This window comes from Condylostylus longicornis, unplaced genomic scaffold (genome assembly GCF_029603195.1).
Source record: "Condylostylus longicornis isolate FDR11 unplaced genomic scaffold, ASM2960319v2 ptg000040l, whole genome shotgun sequence".
Taxonomy (NCBI): domain Eukaryota; kingdom Metazoa; phylum Arthropoda; class Insecta; order Diptera; family Dolichopodidae; genus Condylostylus; species Condylostylus longicornis.
The window spans coordinates 16,843,176-16,863,731 of NW_026578009.1; the positions used below are offsets into that span (position 1 = coordinate 16,843,176).

Sequence of the window (20,556 nt, forward strand, 5' to 3'; positions counted from 1 at the left end):
CGTGAACAAAAGCTTTAAAATTTAAAAAATTATATGTACCTACATATATAAGTATCTAATTTTACATTACAATTACAAACGAAAACTGCTGACCTCAGCGTCTGGTTTGTCTGCACGTTCTCAACGTTCTTCACTTCTCCCTCTTTAAAAAATTCAGGCCTCGCAAATCATACACTTAGATTCATGGCCTGTAAATTTTGTTGAAGTTTCGCTAGATTTTTTTCAATCATGTTATCATGTGTTATAGCCAATTTTCTTTGAGTCAGCTCGTGTAGGTATTCAAGATTTAGTATCACTTTGCTATAGTAGAATTATGTTGTATAGCCGTCGCAAGAACTTGCGATCCTTGATTTTCTTTATTCGTGAACGTCCTTTTTTTATCTGAAATTTCGTTATAAAATTGAATTAGGAAATTGCCTGCTAAATCTTTTTCACTTCCGTGCTTGTTAGGTATCCTTTGAAGTCGTTTAGGAAGAGCTGTAGTTTCTGTCTTTGGTATTGACACAATGTCAAACATCATTGAATTTTTTACTATAACTGTTGGCGTTGAATTGCTTCTATCACGTTGGAATATTGTAGATTTCGCTTTCCAGAATTTTGTGAATTTCTGCCTTAAATAAATTTGCGGTGATCATTTTTTCTTTCTGTAATTGAATTGTTCTGAATATTTCTTTCACTTCTTCTTTGACTAAGCTTAGCTGGTTAAAGATAGTTTGTTGAGTATATTTATTGGCATCCTTAATATTCAAGCAATAAAATTATTAATAAAAATATTTATTGGCATCCTTAATAAAAAAGCAATTTTATTGTATTCCTTAAAGATATCTTTATCAGGATTGAACTGACCCTATATTGCTCGTTATTGTTTTGGATTACATTGTTTTGAATTTGCAATACCTGATCCCAATCGAAAGCTTCCGGATTCCCTAATTTATTTCCACGCGCTTCCGATCCAATGGATTGAGCGTTTTTACCTTTGTTGTTGACTTATTTCCCGAATTAGGTTCTCAATCTTTTCCATTTGAAAATTCAATTGTGTTTTGAAGCGCTCTTTGGGATTTCTTGTCTTTACCTCTTGCTTAGTTATTTATAGTACTTCCTCGTACACTCTGAGGTCGATTTTGTGAGTTAAGTTGAAGCTCCCATCCAAGATTTGTCCTATTCTTTCATTTTTGCTAGGTATTGGTGATTTGTATTCGTAAATTTGAAAGGTTTTTGCTGGAAACCATACCCATAGCCAAAAACTGAAAAGAGAAAAATTTAATTAGGTAGTTACGAGTAAATTTTTTATTGAGTCTTGTGAATACTTTTCCTCGACTTAGTGGTGACCTTATTATTTTTTGCAACTTACTCCTTAAATATTGGTTTACTTTTATCTTTAATTTACCTGTTTACATAAATGATTTCTTCAGGTTGGTATTCCTTGGGTGTTTTCCTTTTACTTCTCTCCCTGCTTATTTTCTTTTTCTGGTTTGTGGGAATTATTTCTACTACATCTTCATCAATTTTTCTTTGGAAGTCATATAGGTTTTGATAATTTAGTCTTTGTGTTCTTCGCAAGGATATCTGATGGTTTTTTCATTATTTCAGAATGAATTGAATTGCTACATCTGTCGATAGCCATATATATGATTTCCTTCAAGGATAAATTCCTATACTCTTGTTTTAAACATCTTGCAATTTTTTTTCGATGGTTGAGTGTACCCTTTCTATGGCAGCATTTACTTCACTTTTTCGGATAGAGGTTAAGTATATCTCGCTTCCCAATATCCTTTAATAATCTTTGATGGTGGAACTGGTGAAGCTTGGCTCGTTGACTAAAACTACGAAGAATCTTTGTCAGTTTTTGCTTTATTTGTTATTTATTTATTTATTGTTCCGAAAAATATTTTAAAATGATACAATAATTAAATATAAGTATAAACGGAGATAAAGGTACGTGTTATCTTAACAACTAAAATATTCTATATAGATTTTAATTTGATATGTATCTACAATAATATGTTACAGTAAGGAAAAACTATATATTTTTTTACTAGATTTGCCATTCAAGGAAAAAGGTAATTTTCTTATTTTTCCTTCAATTGCGATGAGCTCTCCTATGTACGTCCTCAAGTATTTTCATTTTATTTTGTTCTTGCAAGACTGGAAGTGATCCCGGTATATATCTTGGAGCATTTGTGTATGTACATATATCTGAAATATTTATTTCTTTGGTGACAAATGGTGATAATTTTTCCTTCAATGTTCTAATTAATTCAGGTTTTGTAACTGTTGTAAAGCTTTATAGTGTCTGTTGAAATTTAGAAGGGGTTCTTAATGAGCTTCGGTTCTGTTCCCTATGCTAATTATCCATTGATTTCTGGTTCAATTTTATTTAGTTATTGCTGATTTATTTCTGATTGAAGGCGTTGATGGGTCCTTCACAATGTGGTATTAAGTCCAACTTGTCATCTTCTGTACTATGTGCTGTGTCTGTTGATGAGGAGTCTTGAGGTTCGTTCATTTGCGTCATGAGGAGTCGTGAGGAGATTCTTCATTTGCAGTGTCCGTAGAGGAACTTTCTGAGTCTTCATTATTTAAGATGTTTATTTCCGTTTTTAATCTAGAAAGTACATATGCTACTTTGTTGGTACAGCTGGGTTTGTACACTATTTTGTAATTGCCTTGCTACCTTGAGGAATACAATTAGGGAGTGCAGCATTTTATTTCGATTACTCAGCGTGAATGTTAATGGTTGGTGGTTCGTAATTTTGATATTCTTGCTTGGTAAAGATAGCTTGTTTAATTCCTATACAGTTGTCAGCATCTCCTTCTGGTTGGTTACATAATTTTCTTTTGTCTTGTTGAGTAAGCGGGAAATATAAGCTATGAGGCGTCGGTTGTGAGGCTAAGTATTTTTTCGAAATCAGGAAATCTGATAAAGAAAGTACCTCTTTTAGATTACGGAACACTTTCAATTCTTCTGTGCCCATCTTTATTTTTCGCGATTGTTTCGCTTTTTAATTTGTACCTTTTTCCCCTTAAGTTTGTGAAGGGCTTTTGCAATTTGGTCAAAGTCACTTATGAAATGCCGGTAGTATGACGCTGATCCAAGAAATGATTTTAATTCCTTCAGGTTTTTAGGTGGTCGAATTTTTGCTACTGTTTTTACTTTTTCTTGATCAACTCTGATTCCCTGCCCGGTAATGGTATAACCAAGGAATCCTGTTTGTTCCTTAAGGTATTCCGTTTTATTTAATTTCATTCTTAAGGTGCTTTTTAGGTGTTTGTCGGAGATTTTTTTAACGTTTTTTAGATGTTCGTCTTCGTTAATACCTCCAAAAATAATTATGTACATCGTCAATAGAAATGTAGCAAATTTTGCCGATGTATTCCATTTTTTATTTAAAAAACGCCTAATTTATATTTATATCCTTCGAATCTTTTTGTCTCCGAAAAAGAAAAGACAATTAAATTCAGTAGACAACATTTTCGCCAAAATTTGAAAATTAGATTAGAATTTTTTCCAACTTTATAAATTTTCAAGATATTTTTTGAATTTTTTTATACATGTTGATGAGTATAAAAAAATAAGAACAAGAAACAGAACTAATTTTCTTTTGTAAAAACAATAAACAAATTTCTCTTTATTTCATTCTTGCATATACATACATTATACATAACGTACATAAAACATATTACGTATATAGCTAAAATAACCGTTTATTTTTTGTAATTATTTCTTTTAATAAATTATATCAACATTTTTGAAACTTAATTTCTTAATTAAAGAATAATTTTTCTTATTTACTTACATATTTATCTTTAATAAAATAATCAAAAACTTTGACATTGTAATTTCTTTTCTTCAGTACCTTAACAAAAATGCAATACAAAATGAACCGTCGCTTTTTATGTATGGTATACAAAATATTTCAGTAAATTAATGTGTGGTATAAATATATATATATATATATATATATATATATATATTTATTTACTATATACAAAAATTTTCTATAATACAGTAACAACACTACTATTATTATTAATATAGTTATACGTTATTAACATTAACAATAAGAAAAAAGTATTTGAATAAAATTATATTGTACAATTTTTTTCCGGTATTCATTATAAAAATTTGCATGTTTTTGCTGGTTTATGTTTCGGCCTCCGTTCAACAGCTCGTATTGCTTCTTCAAAGACTTCATGTAAGTTTTGCTGTTTTTTTGCTGAGCATTCTACAACTGAATGTGCTCGAATTTCTCGTTTTAATTTTTTTCCCTCAGCTACTGTTACAAATTTATCTGAATACGGAACACGTAGATCTAATTTTGTTCCAACTAAAACAATAGGTGTATGATTGGAAAAATGGCGTATTTCTGGGGACCATTTTGATTTAATATTTTCAAATGAGGTACGATTATCAATGGAATAACATAATAGAAAACAGTCAGTCTGAAAATAAAGAAAAAGGGATATTACCAAAATTTTATTAAAACTCCAATTGTTTCAAAAATATTAGAATTAAAATGATATCTCTATTCCTTATTTAAGTGAATGATCTAAAATTTAAACGCATAATAAATCGAAAAGTGTATGTACATACATATGTATTTCTCATTTTTTTCGAAATATGTATATATGTACATAATTTTAAAAAATATTTTTACGAGCATCTTAAAGGTTATTTTCAAATTATTATATTAAAACGGCTTTCAAATTTTCATGATAAAATAACGACTTGATAGATTCAATGAAAACACGGAAAATTAAATATTTATAGTGAACACATTTACATATATTAATTCTTACTTTATTGTATGCGTATATTGTATATAATAAATATATATATGTATCATATATGCATGTATACATATTTAATATGTCTCTTTGATAACTAATAATTTAGATGCATTGTCTATGGCTTGTATGTATTTACATTTGCATGACGTTAAGGCCGCATTATTACGACCTTTTGAATAAGGGACCATATTAAAACAGTTATATTTATTTTATATAAATTTATATTTTATTGTAAACACAATTGAGTTTACAATAAAATTGTATACAAAATTCACATTTTTTTATACTTTTCTACATATTGTCTTTTGTAATACAATTAATTTTGCATACGCAATGATAGCATATTACAACATACAAATTTAAATACAAAAATTTGTTTTTATTTTACTCACGTTTGGATAACTAAGCGGTCTTAATCTTTCATAATCCTCTTGTCCAGCTGTATCCCATAATGTTAAATTATAATCTTTACCGTCAACACCAATATTACATGGATGATTATCAAATACTGTCGGTACATATTCATTTGGAAATTCATTTTTTGTGTAGGTTATAAGAAGACATGTTTTTCCAACCATACCATCGCCTACGACAGTAATTTTCAAAGGTCTGGTGTGTGATGTCATGATTATTCCTTTATTCTTTCTCGATTATGATCAGTTACACTTCGAGTTTTATATAAGTTGAAATCAAACAGTTCTTTTATATCTAAAATTAGGAACAAAAACATTTATTCAAATTTTATTTGTGTGCATAAAAAATCATTAGCTTTTGTAAATGTAATAAATTATATTAGATAAATAAAACAAAATTCTATTTTTATGAACGAAAACGAATACATACAGTGCCGTAAAAAGACAAAGTACAATATGCAATAAATATTGCACATTGCGCATCACAAATCACTTTTTGTAATAATATCATGCTGAATGTATGAATAATTATAGAAATTAAAACCTGGAATTAAATTTTCAGGTTTTTGCTTTGTGAATTTAACAGCAAGGTAATTTAATTAGCTTTATTTAATGTATACAATTTCAGATTTAGTTCAATCATTTAAACTTGATTTATTAGTTCCAACAAACAAGAATTCACTTTTTGCCATATGAAACTAAATTGTAAAAGGATCTAAAAAATTAAAAGAATAAACGAACTTTTGCAAATCTCATTTAAATACAAAAAAAATTTATGTACATACATAAATGATTATATATACATTAAATAGCATATTTAAATTTCGCATATTTCACTTGAATCGCATACTTAAAGTACAAATTTATTTTAGATGTCAAAGAACAGAAGAAAGCAAACATAAAAAAAAATTCAGATGTTTTTCAAAAATATTTGCACTATTTTCTATTCAGCACTTTTCCAAAAAATTTTTGAAAAAATTACTTATTAGTTTTGCTCTATCCTTTGTCCAGCCGGAACCGGTTTATAAAACTTCTACATCTTTTTGGATGGACAGCTGAAATTACATGCATACATATGTATATGTGCATCTTTACAAGAAACTTATTCCCGTTAAGAATATTTTTACCTATCTCCTCCTCTCTAAAAGTTTTAGGCCCTCAAAGGTCTTGAAATGCCATTTTTGTCTATTAATTGTAACGTAACCACAAACAATTTTTTAATTTTGCAAAAACAGAAAAGTAGTAGTGAGTTTTTTTAATTGCGGCATAGCAAATAGTTAAACTTTAAAAAACCAAAATGGCCGTTAAAATTAGCTGTTATCTAAAATCTATTTTTCCAAATTTTCAAGTCGTTTTTCTTTCTAGACTGCATCATTACCTGAAATTATAGCAGGACATTCTTCTAGAAGAAATTGTTTAATTAGAAAAAATTTTTTTTCTACCTCGATTCGCTTTCAAGTCGCCTATATACGTAAAATTTCAATTTTCGGCACCTTATATTTCCAAAAAAGCGTTTCTAAATTTCTTCAAATGCAGAAAACAGGAAATACCGTGCCAATAAAAATATAATTATTTATCTTAACTCCCTCAACTAACCCTTGAATTTACTATTATGTTTACGTTTCTGTAATTTTTTTATGTCTCATTCTAAATCGTTTAGAATATTTTAATATGAATAAAAGTAATTAAACCCCACCTTTTTGGCTATTGTAAAAGAACTAAGTAGAAATTTCGGGCTGCAACATCCGATAACATTTGAATGATAGTCGCTCTTTCCGTAGACTATTGATGACTAAAATTCTTTATGCATAAGCTCGGATGGGATATGCAGCAGCTGTTTGTGCAAAATTTGTAGTTAATTCGCAGCTTAATATATTCTCATTCATTACTTGTGCGACGTGGTGCTTCCTCCGATTATGGCAAATGATTTGGGTTAGCTGTCACTATGAGTTTATAAAATGCAGTGATTTTGTCACTATTGAGTTCTACCTTCAAATATTTTATTTCAACAAATTAAAATAAAAATTTAGAATGTAAATTAAATATAAATACAATCTACATATGTTTACAATCTAATTTTTTTTTTTAAATTTTCGTCATTTGCCATCTAACCAATAATGTTATGTTATGTTATGTTCTCTCTTCTCGAATTCATTCAGCAATACAACATGAACGTGGCAAATGTGGGTTGCGAACCCACTTTCATAAATGCCATTCAACGGGAGGTACTTGATCTTACCTTGTCAAGTTCGAGGGAGCCTCCCCTCTCGGACCATATGTATATATCAGGATACCTAAACTGGTCAGGAACTGGTCTCTCTTTAAAAAGAGACTTGGCAGTGCCATGGCCGGTGTCCAGAACCAACTCTTGACTTCAGGTGGTCAGAATCATTATATCACGTGGTTCTCGCACGCGCTTACAAGGTCCCGAAGACTATTTTCACCAAAGGGAGGGTAGACTGGGCAATTAATTCATCTGGCCTCTGCAAGAGTCCCGGTGGCGATGGGGTGTACCCAGCATTCCTGCAAAGGGCGCTGGGTGTTCTTCTGTCACATGTTACAAATATGTTCTGGGCAAGTTCGGCCCTAGAGTTCGTACCGACTATTTGGAGGCACGTAAAAGTTGTTTTCATCCCGAAAGTGGGAAAAAGGAACGCAACCGAGGCTGGATCATACAGGCCTATCAGCTTGACATGTTGTCTACTAAAGGCTATGGAAAAGGTGTTAGCTTTAGAAAGAAAGTACGCTGCGGTATAAGGAGATACTGACGGGTACTTTCATAGATATTTCGAGTGCTTTCGACAGTACCAGTTTTAGGGCCATTGCGCAAGCAATGACGTGGAGAGACATCTGCTCCTCCATCATTGAATGGACCATTGGCATGCTCAGGGGTAGAAGAATCGAAACGGTAATTAATACTGACCCCTTGATGGTCGGGCCACTAGAGCTGCCCGGGTGGGGTTAATTCCCCAATTTTGTGGCTTAAGGTTATGGACCAGCTACTTCTGAGATTTGAGCGATCAGGGTTCGGATGCATTAGCTATGCTGACCAACTGGTTGTGATAGTCCGGGGCAAGTTCAAGACTACACCTTTGGAGTGCACCCAACTGGCTCTGACTGTAGTTAAGGGTCTGGTGTAAGTGGGCACATTTAAATGGAACCCGCAAAAGGCAAGGTGTGTACTTCTCACCAACGTGAGCGTGACCTTTCATGCACCGAAATTTCGCGGCGTTCCTGTTTTGATGGCTGGGGACGTCAAATTTTTGGGGGTTGATGTTGGACAGGCGTCTAACGTGGAACTCGTACGTCATGTACGTGGAAACCAAGGATATCGAGGCCTTCTTTGCCTGCAAGTCCTTATACGGGAGGACCTGGTGAGGCCATTAGTGCTCTGAGGACCACGGCGACGGCAGCGCTTGAGAGGATGCTGGGACTTGTTTTCTTGCATTTGCATGTTGGTGGCGTTGTGGCGGCCAGAGCTGCAAGACTGAGGCTCTCAGAATATATAGGACGTGGCTCGACGGGCCATAACTCCATCTTAGAGGATGTTGGATTGGATGGAGAACTCCTGGAGACGTCGGACTGATCAAGACGATTGAATGCGAGAGAAACTTTCAGGTAATAATACCTGAAAGGGAGTCTGTCGAGGCAATTATAGCCTCCTAGCCTGCTTTGGCGTCCGTGTGGTACACGGATGGCGCTAAAGGCGATCACGGCACGGGTGCTGGTGTACACGGTCGCAACTATGGGTTCTATGCGTCTTTGGGCGAAGCTCCCTTCATTTTTCAGGCGGAGGTCTTCCCCATCGAGGCATGTGCTATGCGGCGCATGCGCGGTGGAAATGTTCCATCTTTATAGTTTCCGACAGCCAATCTGCTTTAACGTCAACTTTTAATTCGAAGCTAGTCTGGAGTTGTTTCAACAATCTGGAAAAGCTGAGTGGGACTGAGAGGTGTCTTGACCAGGTCGTGGCTGTCTAGGTGGAAGGACGTGCTTTGGAGCTGTGGGGCTCCCGCGCTTGGCTGTCGCGACCAAAGACTTCTTTGGCTCGGATCGCGGCCATTCCTGACATTGCGAGGCAAAGCCTTATCGTGGTTCGTCACTGGGCATGGGCCCTTTGACTCATATTTACAAAAAATTGACAGATCAAGTATGCAGGGATGTAGATTCTGCGATCGGGGCAAGGAGGACTGCACTCATGTCTTATTTGAGTGTGATGGCTTGGTCCGCTCTTATCTTAAGTTATATATAATCTTAAGGTCGAGAGCTTAAATCTTGAGCTATAATGATTTGGCGCGGGGATGCGCAATAGACTTATATGGTCGAGGTGCTGATTAAATTCGCCCCATACTTGTCATTTTGGGTGACAAGAGTGTGAACCATTATATTTGATACATGAATGACAACGAAATAAAAGGGTATTATCGGAAAGTACGAATTATCTTTCTGAGACGTGTCACTTTAATGTTTGACTACATCCCAAATCTGTTATAAAAATACGAAAAATATTAAAAGCTATTTTAATATTTAAAGCTATAGTATTGAAATTTTTAAAAATATTTTTATGGTTTTCAAACGAACAAAAACTTCAGAAAAGACAAATTCTGAAATTTCTCACGAAAATTCCTGCTATTGTTATAGTTTTTAAACAATAAAAAGAAATTTTTTACATATACATATACATGTATATATGAAATTTCACTCTTAACAGATGAATTCCAATATCCATAAATATAACTTATTAAAACTGAAAAAAAACAGAAGCAAGCACAAAATAAGAATCTAAAACAAAAACAACATCATGTTCAACATATGTTTCGTATCTCAACATTTTTTAGTTAAGTCAAACGTTTTTTAGTTCAATTTTAGAAAAATGTTTATATTTGTAGGGTTTCCACATCGTTTTCTTTGAAAAGACGCCCATTATGAAAAAAGTGAACTTTCATATAACGTATTTTGTAAACAGTGTATAATGTAATTTAGCCACATTACAAAATTTTTGTTTCCAAAACAAATATTTTTATTCAAACAAATATATATATAAGTATTCATTTACTAAATTAAGTTTAAAAAAAAAATGAAATTTCACATTCAATCGAAGACAGAAAACTTTCATAGAGAAATTTTTCTTGAATCAAAATGACATGAACACTGTTAATGCTTTTCCCTTTTACTTATTTTTTCGCGAAAATGTCATAAAGCCATAAAACACAAAATAAGTTGTGAAAATAACTATTATTTAAGAACTAAATATTACTACTTTTAAAGATATCTCATCATCTTTTATATATTCTTAAAATTGTTTACATATTATGTTAAATATATATTTTACAAATATCAAATCTTTAATGGTATTCATATTTAATCTATTTTTCATTAACAAGGTTAAATGTTCTATTTCCCCTTGAAAACTTCAAACTGTCAATTCTTTGACTACAAACACTAGCACAGCTTTTTTTTTAACAAAAAGCTGAAATAAATGAATCCTCTTGCCAAAAAAGTGTAATCTTTAAGAAGAGTACAAAAAAGTTTTTTTATGAAAAAGTAAAGTAAACAAAGTATAAGGTGATGAAAAGTAAACATTTACACTCAAAAGTGTACGAATGGCAACCCTATTGTATATAATTTAGCTTGTTTTTTAATTACATAGATTTATGCTGTGAACTTTTTCAGTTACATCATAATATTAAGTATATTGTATTATAAGTATATAGACGAGAACACATGAATTGCAATATTAAGCCATTTCAACTTAATAATGAACCGAACCCATATATGAATGACATTTTTTTCATTAGTGTCGTTTTGATTTCGTCACGTATATCATAATAAAAAGTATAACTGTAGACAACAATAAATATAAGCTCTTGTTAGGCCATCATAAATAAAGAGAGTTTTTTCTCATAATATGAGAAAAAACGAACTTCTGTTTATAATATTATTACAATATTATCAAATTGTCGACATATTCTTTATACCCAGTAAGCTTAGTTGGTATAGCGAACGCCTTAAAAGCGATAGGTTACTGATTCGATTTTAGTTTGAGGAAAATAATTTCTCGCTTTTTTTTCCTTCTCATTTGTTTGATCTGTTTCTCATCTGCTAATTTTTTTTCATAAATTTTTGAAAAAGAAGGTTTATGTACATTTCTTTTAAATATAATGTAAAAAATAATACACATTCATACACATGGTTACTTGGTTCTTATCTACCTACGTTAATACACAAAACTTATGACAAAAGTAACAACAGTATGTAACATATCTCTATGACACAACGTACCAAAATGATTCTAAATTATTACATTTTAGTTACTTATATTAAAAATTTGATTATATTTCTTAATGAGTTATCCGTTAAAACCGTTTAATATACATAAATGTTATTTTGTATGAATGGAACAATGAGGTCAACAAAAATATTTCTTAAAACTCTTTAAATACTTTTCAAAATATTTGATATTTTGGCAAGTAAATTTTGATTTGTAAAAAATATTGTTTTAAAAACATGAAAATTAAAGTAGGTAGTTGCAACTTACATATTAATAATTTAAACTATGGAATAATCAGAAAACCGATTTTGTTGTGTTCAGTTTCACTCCTACATTGTGTATAATTGTATTCTGGCCTAATGGTCTAGTTTTCAGTTTTTAGATTTGTTCTGGATCATTTCCGATTTTTTTTGGAAATTTATTTTAAAGTGAACACGTTACATAAATTGACAAAAAACTCGATTATTATAATATGAACAAACATTGGGATTATAATTAAAAAATTATTTTTTTTAATTAGTAAACATTTTTAATGTTTCAATTAATCTAAGTTCCCAAATGTCTCTGGATTTATAAGCAAAATAATTTATTTAATATATTATAAGTCCGAACCATTTCAGAAAAAATCTATGTATGTACTACAAACCTATAATAATAAAATAAAATAAAAGTGAATAATACGAGTAAAAATGAATCTTTCGCAATTTAAATATAATTTTCAAAAGATATTCTTAAAAAAAAAAGTTTCAGAACATTATGAATGGTTCTTAAACAGTGCATTCAAAGCATTAATTGCTATAGGCTTTTGTATATGTACCTTCTTGGTAACCCGTAGTTTTTCCAGCTTTAGATTTATAGTATTATGTATATACATATTATTAATAAATCCCCAAAAAACTAACTTCTAGGTTTAATTCCAAAACAAATATTAATTTTGTTTACTATGTGTTTCAAAAATGTAAAAATGAATAATAAAATGAATGTCTAGTTTCTGACCTGAAGTCATGACGAAACTATTGATTTCCTGAGGTCCGAGAGTTGTTTGATTTTGTTTCCTCTTCAAACCTAAATATCCTACACTTTAGATTTCAAGAAAATTTCTTAATAAATTTGAAAATTTGGTCTGTTGAAAAATTAACATCTGCAATTTGGTGCGTTCACAATACGAGCCTTAATGTTGTCAATATGCGGTTAGTAAAAATCTAAGTATATATACAAGATGCAATTATAATCATCAATTCGATTACTGACTTTACATTTTAACACAATACTTTCAACATAAAAAATATATTAAACATTTAAAAATTGTTATGATTTTTTTTTAAAGCTAAATGATGTAATTGCTAAATGACTGTTAATAATAATTTGTTATTATTCATTAGCATTTTTCAAAAAAAAAACTTTGAAAAAATTGCTTATTAGTTTAAATCTGTTTACAAAACTCCTTCACCCTTGTAGATAGAAAGCTGAAACTTCATACGTACGAGTACATGGATCTTTAAAGAAATTTATTTCCGTAGAAGAAAATTATTACCTGTCTCTACATCTGTAAATGTTATAGCCCCTCAAAGACCTAAAAATAAACTTTTTTTACTATTTATTTTAAGGAAACTATAAACATTTTTTCAAATTTTGTTAATGCAGGAAAATAGTGTGGGGTTTTTCTACTGCGGCATAGCATAATTAAATATTGATAAAAACAAAATGGCTGATAAAAATTAACCGTTATATTAGGCCCTTTTTTATAAATTTTTGATATTTTTGTTTTTCTAAACCGTACGTTTAGGAACCTTAAATTAAAGCTTTTGATATTCCACCTCCATCCCTTCCCAAGTTATTGCCTCTTGAAATTTGGAAAATTTGAAATTTAGGCACCTTATATTTCCGAAACAGTAAGCTTTTCCAAAATTTCTATAAATTCAGAAAGCTAACGGTAAGTGCCATATCATTAAAAAATATAATTATTTTTCTTAACTGATGCAATTAATCCTTAATTTTGAGCATTATGTTAACGCCTTTTTAAATTTTTTTTTGTTTTATTTCAAAGATTTCTTACATTGATCATCCTAAATGTATGCAAATTTTGATATTTTTTTATATGTACTTAAATGAAATTAATTTTAATAATGTAGCATAGCTAACTGGATTGTTTTAAAAGCAATATTTTCACCTGTTGAAGGTAAAAGTGCTACATTACAAACCATTGGTTTGACCTAACTTAATTTTTATAAATTACAAGTGTATACAATAGTTTATTAAAATAGAATGACATAATACAATAAATGCTATCAGTTTTTATATATTTGTGTGCTATTTGTACGTTAAATCTAAACATCTATGTTTTATGGGTTTACATACTTATATGTATGTGTACAATTACAAATTCAAATTTCAATAAACACCTAATTAAATTGCACATTGAAAATATCCTATATCGATCAAAAGATCTAAATAAAACACCTTAAAACTTCAAAAAAATCAATGCTGTTTTAAGCCACACGTTAAGTTAAAATAAAATTGCTTTTGAAAATTTAAAACTAAAATGCATGCAATGTAATTTTTTCATTTGTAAAACATCAAAAAACTGAAACAAATATTTTTTTTAAAGAGCAAAATTAAACTGTCACGGCCAACTGTCAAAGAGCAAAATTAAACTCACGGCCAACTGTCTTGATTTTATAGACCAAAATGTAGACATCCTCTTGTGAAATGCCAGTTCCCTTCATATACTCATTACGTCATTGTATTGGAGAAGTTCATCAGAAGTCATATTAGAAATTTGTTAAGGTTGGACATTATTCCGTTGATTAACAATATGTAGGTATTTTTTAACAAATTGCTAAGTTACATAGTTTTTTTCGGTAATTTTTTGTTTAATTGGTTTAAGTTTTTTCAAAATTGCAATTAACGCAAATGTAGTTGTAATTATTACTGGTATAGTTTTTAAACAGAATCATAAAAGTAAAAAACAAGTAAAAACGTTTCAGTCGGTATAAACCGATTGAATTATACCCTGCACCTTTCGTTATTGTATAGCAATTACTCGAACCTGTGAAATCATTCTATAGAAACTTAACGGATATGTCTGACCTATAATTGGGCATTCGACTGCCAAGTTTCTTGAATCTGACTTTATAATTTTTCCAAATATTTAAAATTAGCTTTTGGTAATGTATGGCACGTACCTGAACCTGTCAAGCAATTTCATCAAAACTCCACAAATATATCTGATCTATAATTGGACACACAACTGCCAAGTTTCATGAATCTGACTTTATTATTTTTCCAAATATTAAGAATAAGCTTTTAGACTTGTATGGGAGCTACTCGAACATGTCAAAGAATTCCACCAAAACTTCAGAAATATATCTGACCTATAACTCGACACACAACTGCTAAGTTTCATTAATCTGACTTTATTATTTTTCCAAATATTTAAAATAAGCTTTTGGAGTTGTATGGCAAGTACCCGAACCTGTCAAGCAATTCCACTAAAACTTCACAAATATATCTGATCTATAATCGGACACGCAACTGCCAAGTTTCATGAATGTGACTTTATTATTTTTCCAAATATTTAAAATAAGCTTTTAGACTTGTATGGGAGCTACTCGAACCTGTCAAGTAATTCCACCAAAACTTCAGAAACATATGTGGCCTGTAACTCAACACCGATTGCCAAGTTTCATGAATCTGACTTTATTATTTTTCCAAATATTTAAAATTAGCTTCTGGAGTTGTATGGCAGCTACCCGAACCTGTAAAGCAATTCCTCTAAAACTTCAGAAATATATTTGGCCTATAATTGGACACATGACTGCCAAGTTTCATGAATCTGACTTTATTATTTTTCCGAATATAAAAAATTTTCTGTTGGAGTTGTATGGCAGCCACCCGAACCGGTGCAGCTATCCCATTATAATTTTTAGAGCATGTGTAGAATATAATTGGACACATGTATACAAAATTTTATATTTATAGCTTTATTAGTTTTTGAAATATTTAAAATAAACTCTTTGAGTTGTATGGCAGCTACCGAACCCGTTGTCCGAATTAGTCCAATAACAATAGGGTTCGTCCTTGGCACAAAAGAAAAAACTTGTGAAAGTTTGGTGTCAATTGCATTATTCGTTTTTGAGTTATCGTGCGATCGGACGGACGGACATGTCTAAATCGACTCAGAATTTTACGCTGAGCAAGAATATATATATATATGTCCATACCGCAGATGACTCCTTCAAGTAGTTACAAACTCCATACCAAAGTTAATATACCCTTCACGAAGTGCAGGGTATAAAAAACGATATTTATGCTTTAGCTTTACTTTTAATCAATCAGTAAATGCTAAAAATTGAATAACTGTTTTGCATTTTTATTCCAAGAAAGGAATAAAAACTGTTTCATGAAAGTAAGGTTTAATTTTGTTATTGTTTTGAATTCGTATAATTTATGATTTTTTTATAGTATTTGTGAATTATTTTAATCTGTAAATACTTCGATGTAATTATCAACATAATTACGAATCGTTTTTAATATTTGAAACATTTATCGAAAAATGTTTATGCATTGGCGTAATTTCCTTTTTTTTAGAATTGGTAAAGTCATTTGAAAACCTGGATCACTGAATTAACTGAATAACTTGCTGTTATCCAAAAAACATAATTGAAAAGATAAAAAATCCCGCATTATTTTCTGATTGTTTGAACCGATTCTTATTACAGGATGATGCGCATCCTGTGCATTGACTCATATTGGGTCTAAATTAAAATTATAGAACCTTTTTATCTTTTTAAATGTAGTTACGATGAAATTCAATTATCATGACACATTCTCACAATAAATACACGACAATGAATAAGTAATTTACAAAAATTTATAAATATGTATATGTATGTATGTTTCTTGAGATTATAAAACACAAAATTTTCCAAATTTAATTTATGTCAAGTTTTTATTAAGTGCATAATTTTAAAACTACTTCTGACCATTGGTGCAGTGGTTATGGCACCGGTCCTTTAACTGAAGGGTCTCGGGTTCAAGCTCCGGTCAGGTCAACATAAAAGTTATATTCTATATTATAGCTTAATATACAATACTAATAAATATTATACAAATAATTTTCATATATTCATAATATTCGATATTAAAAAAACTTAGAGAAATAAACAGTAAATATTAACAAACTTAAATATTTAATATAAAGAAAAAACTACTGGTTTTTGACTAGAGTTTTACTCTTACGACGCTATGAAACTATGGATTGAAAACAAAGGAGAAAAAAATTAAAATTAAGTATCAACCGCATTGCATGCAGTAAAAGCGAAACACTACTTACTTAGTAAAGGCGAAACTAGGATACTTTTATTTTTGCTATAATATATTTCATGCGCAGCATACGCACTTTATCAAAGCTTATTTTCTTCTGAAATTTGAGAAGAAATATATTAGCAAAAATAAAAGTATTTTTTTCCGAATAAAAGAGAGTTTTTTTTTCATATACCTAAAAAACAATTTTATACATGTACTTAAATTACATATTTTTATTTTTATTTAAATATAATTTTGAACTCCAACACTTTACAAAATTCAAAATTTAACTAAAATTTAAAAGAGCATCTTTAACTGAAATCTTTAAATACCAATATACAACTACGTTATACAAAAATGTAAGTTTATTTATAAAAAACCGCTCTTTTTATTTATGTATGATTAGTTTACATCCAGCTAATCATCATACAACTATGCTACAAAAATACACAATAAAATCATGAATAAAAGCAATATTAAAATTTTTAAGAAGCAATGTATACGAGTATACTTATGTATTTATATTTATAATATTGCAGTAATGTAAAAATTTTCCTTCTGTGTTCTTTGTCATTACAATGTTTAAACGAAGTTTATATTTGTTGTCAAAATTTAACGATAAAATCGAACGACAAACAGTTCTGGGAAACGGAATTTGAGGTTAGTGTTTTTTCTCAACAAATTTACTGACATCATTGCACGTTTGATGAGTAATACATCAGTGACTTGACTTCTTTTTAATAAATTTGGAAAGCCTATTTCATATCGGAGTAGAATAACAGGAGTGCCTCTGGACAAATATTGGAAAACAAAACTTATATTTTTTAAACACTCTCGAACCTATTAGTGTGAAAATTATTATATGGTGATCAAACCTGAAATCCATATACATACAGGTCGTAAATGAATACTGAGATTTTCGCATTTACAGTTCATCAAATCTTTTGGATGAACGTTTAACAAAGCCTAACATAAAGTTAGCATTAATAATACTCGTGTAGTCAAATCTATGTTTAATAAATTCACTTATTCAATAAGTTGCTTTAACACGTTAAAAGGTTGTGAATAATCATTAAAGAGTATTTTATAAAATTAAATAATTATTTTGCATGTAATGAGTGCAAAAGTTACTTTGATTAGTCTGAAGTGAAACAAGTAATCTTCTTAAATATTTTTAAATCATCTGCATATGTATTTCAACACCTCACTACTTATCAAGTTAGTGATAGCATCATTAAGGGCCTCCACAGTTCGCTATAAATGAGTCAGAGCGCAATGAGTTAGTAAAGTACAAAATAACTCAACCAAGAATAGTATTCAGAAAATCTAATAATTTTAGCTTCAAGATTATGACATTACATTATTATGCTAATTGCTAATACTATGAAAAGTTTTAACCACTTTCCACGTGTAAATAAAAGTACGGAGAAGAACATGTTTGTTCGTCAGTCCATTCGTGTAAACTATAATTCAAAAAGTAATTGAGCTAAGTTCAAAAAATGTTCACAGGTGGTTTATAATAATAAATGACTGCGTATGACTACCATACAATTTAAAATTAATTTAGCTATACATCAAAAACTACTACAACCATAGTATATAAATTTCAAACAGATAAGTCTGGTAAATTTATTATTATCGGCATTATTTGTCATAAACAACATTAAAATGGCTTGTGTCATTATTGCATCAACCATAGAACTTCTAAAATTATTCTTCCATAACTCAGAAAGCTACAATATAAAAAATTGGCCAAATAAATATAGTAATATTGCCATCAGTATCAATAAAAATTGTTGATATTGTATTTAAAATAACCTCCATACAATTTGCAAAGTTATTGAAAAATGTCCTACAACCTTTTAAGGCTACAGTTTCAATTGAATTCGAATGCGGTAACCATTATTTTAGATAAAACTCATAGACTTTGCACCATCTGGTGGTTGCCATAGTTAACAGCTATAAATGATTTTAAAAGAATGGACAGGCTACAAAGCCAGGCACTGAGTATATAAGAAAAAAAGATTATAGTTCATATTCAAGTATATAGATTATGAAATATGACAGAATTCTTACTTGCATTTATTCGTACGGGTATCAATAGCTGACACAGTAATTTCTGCCTTTTCTCGTTTTACAAAAATAAAGACTTACATATAAATTTAAAATATCGATTATGAGAAACTTATTTTTAATAAAAACATTTGTATTTTTGTCTTTTTTGGCAAGGAAATTCACACTTCGATTTTTGAAGTTGGATGTAAGAACAGATCAGATAAAAAAAGTGTTATTATTGAAAAATAGTTTCTTGAAAAGTAGAATAAGTATTAAAATGTGTGAAATAAAAAAAAAATAGGAATAAACGAGATATTAACCAAAGCAAACGCAAGAAATGTGCTATCAAAATAAAGTAACAAACAACGTAAAAATAAAATATGTAAAAATTTATTAACAGCTTTTATATAATAAATACTCAAATAAATCCAAGGGTAACTTGTTAAGCGATTGAGCTGTTACATCTAAAAAATAATTAATATTATTTTACAAGCACTTAAGAAAACAAGGTGTTCTTATTACTTTTATTATAAAATGAAATTGATAGAGCAAAATTCTGTCAATCCTTTAAATTTTATGAATTGGTTGGTTCTAATTTTTTAAGATTATGTGAATATAATGTAAAAATTTTTACAATTAATTAATTTTCTACATTATGTAAGTATACATATATGTATACATATACCTAACAAATGTAACAAAACATTTAATATGCTGTCATGAGCCACAAAATTACATTTTTGTAACGTTAACCTAAAAAGTTAAAATTATACTAAATATAATTTACGTTAGCAAATATACTTCGTTTTTCGTTTTAAACTAACACTAATTAACTGAAATAAACCAGTATATTAAAGTCAAATGAAATAATAATTCAATATTAAACTACAGCTATAAGTATATGTACATAATAAACGAATAAAAGCGGTTACGAGTATATTAGCACACACTAGATTAGGAATATGATATCAGCCTGCTACCATATGATTTTTGCTGCTACTCAATTCTTATGTTACTTGTGCTTTGAAAATCTACTTAATATGATAGAATTCAACTTAATTAAGAAAATTTCACATAGGCATACATAAGTACATATTCACATACATTATGAATGTGTAATATACATTCATAAGGATAATTTGAATAATATTATTACTCATATCATATGCTAATGCACATATCACATGTACATAAACACATTCTTAATTAATTTTAATTAATTATGTGATAAGCGCTTGTATGTTATTTATACAACTACAATATTGTATATGACAAAATGGGTCCAGAACTCAATTTAGTTTAAATTTTTATTCAATTATTATTTAAAAATAATGAAATTTTTTAAAACCCTTGACAGGATCATGCATCTTGCACATTTTCGACATCGATCTGCATATAAATATAATAAAGTTGGGTCAAACCAATGTCAACAATTAGTGAAAATACTGCTTTTAAATCCAGTCTATGTATATCCACCACACTATTTAAATTATTTTTATTCATATACGAAACTATTTCTAGGATTGCATAAATTTAGGATGAACGATTTATGAAGTCTTTGAAATAATAGCAAAAATTAATTTATAGAGGACTTAACATAATGCTCGATTTTAAGAGTTAATTGCGTGTGTTAAGAAAAATAAATATATTTTTTAATGTCATGAAATTTACCGTTAGCTTTCTCCGTTCATAGAAATTTGAAAAAACTTGCGGTTTCGG

The 20,556-nt window shown here is 29.7% G+C and overlaps 1 protein-coding gene across 8 annotated transcripts in view; it reads right to left on the minus strand.

Annotated features, from left to right (window-relative positions):
• Positions 1-3,685: 3,685 nt before the first annotated feature.
• Positions 3,686-20,556, minus strand: part of LOC129609917 (ras-like GTP-binding protein RhoL) — a 32,940-nt gene continuing 16,069 nt past the window's right edge. For 7 of the 8 annotated variants that reach the window (XM_055522195.1, XM_055522198.1, XM_055522199.1 and 4 more), the window contains 2 exons: positions 5,184-5,499; positions 3,686-4,443 (listed from right to left, as the gene is read on the minus strand). In XM_055522195.1, coding sequence (XP_055378170.1) covers positions 4,117-4,443; positions 5,184-5,417 — 561 coding nt within the window. In that variant the 5' untranslated portion in view covers positions 5,418-5,499 and the 3' untranslated portion in view covers positions 3,686-4,116. Of the gene's footprint in view, positions 4,444-5,183; positions 5,500-13,009; positions 13,049-20,556 lie in introns of all 8 variants that reach the window. The other variant, XM_055522201.1, reaches the window with a different exon arrangement.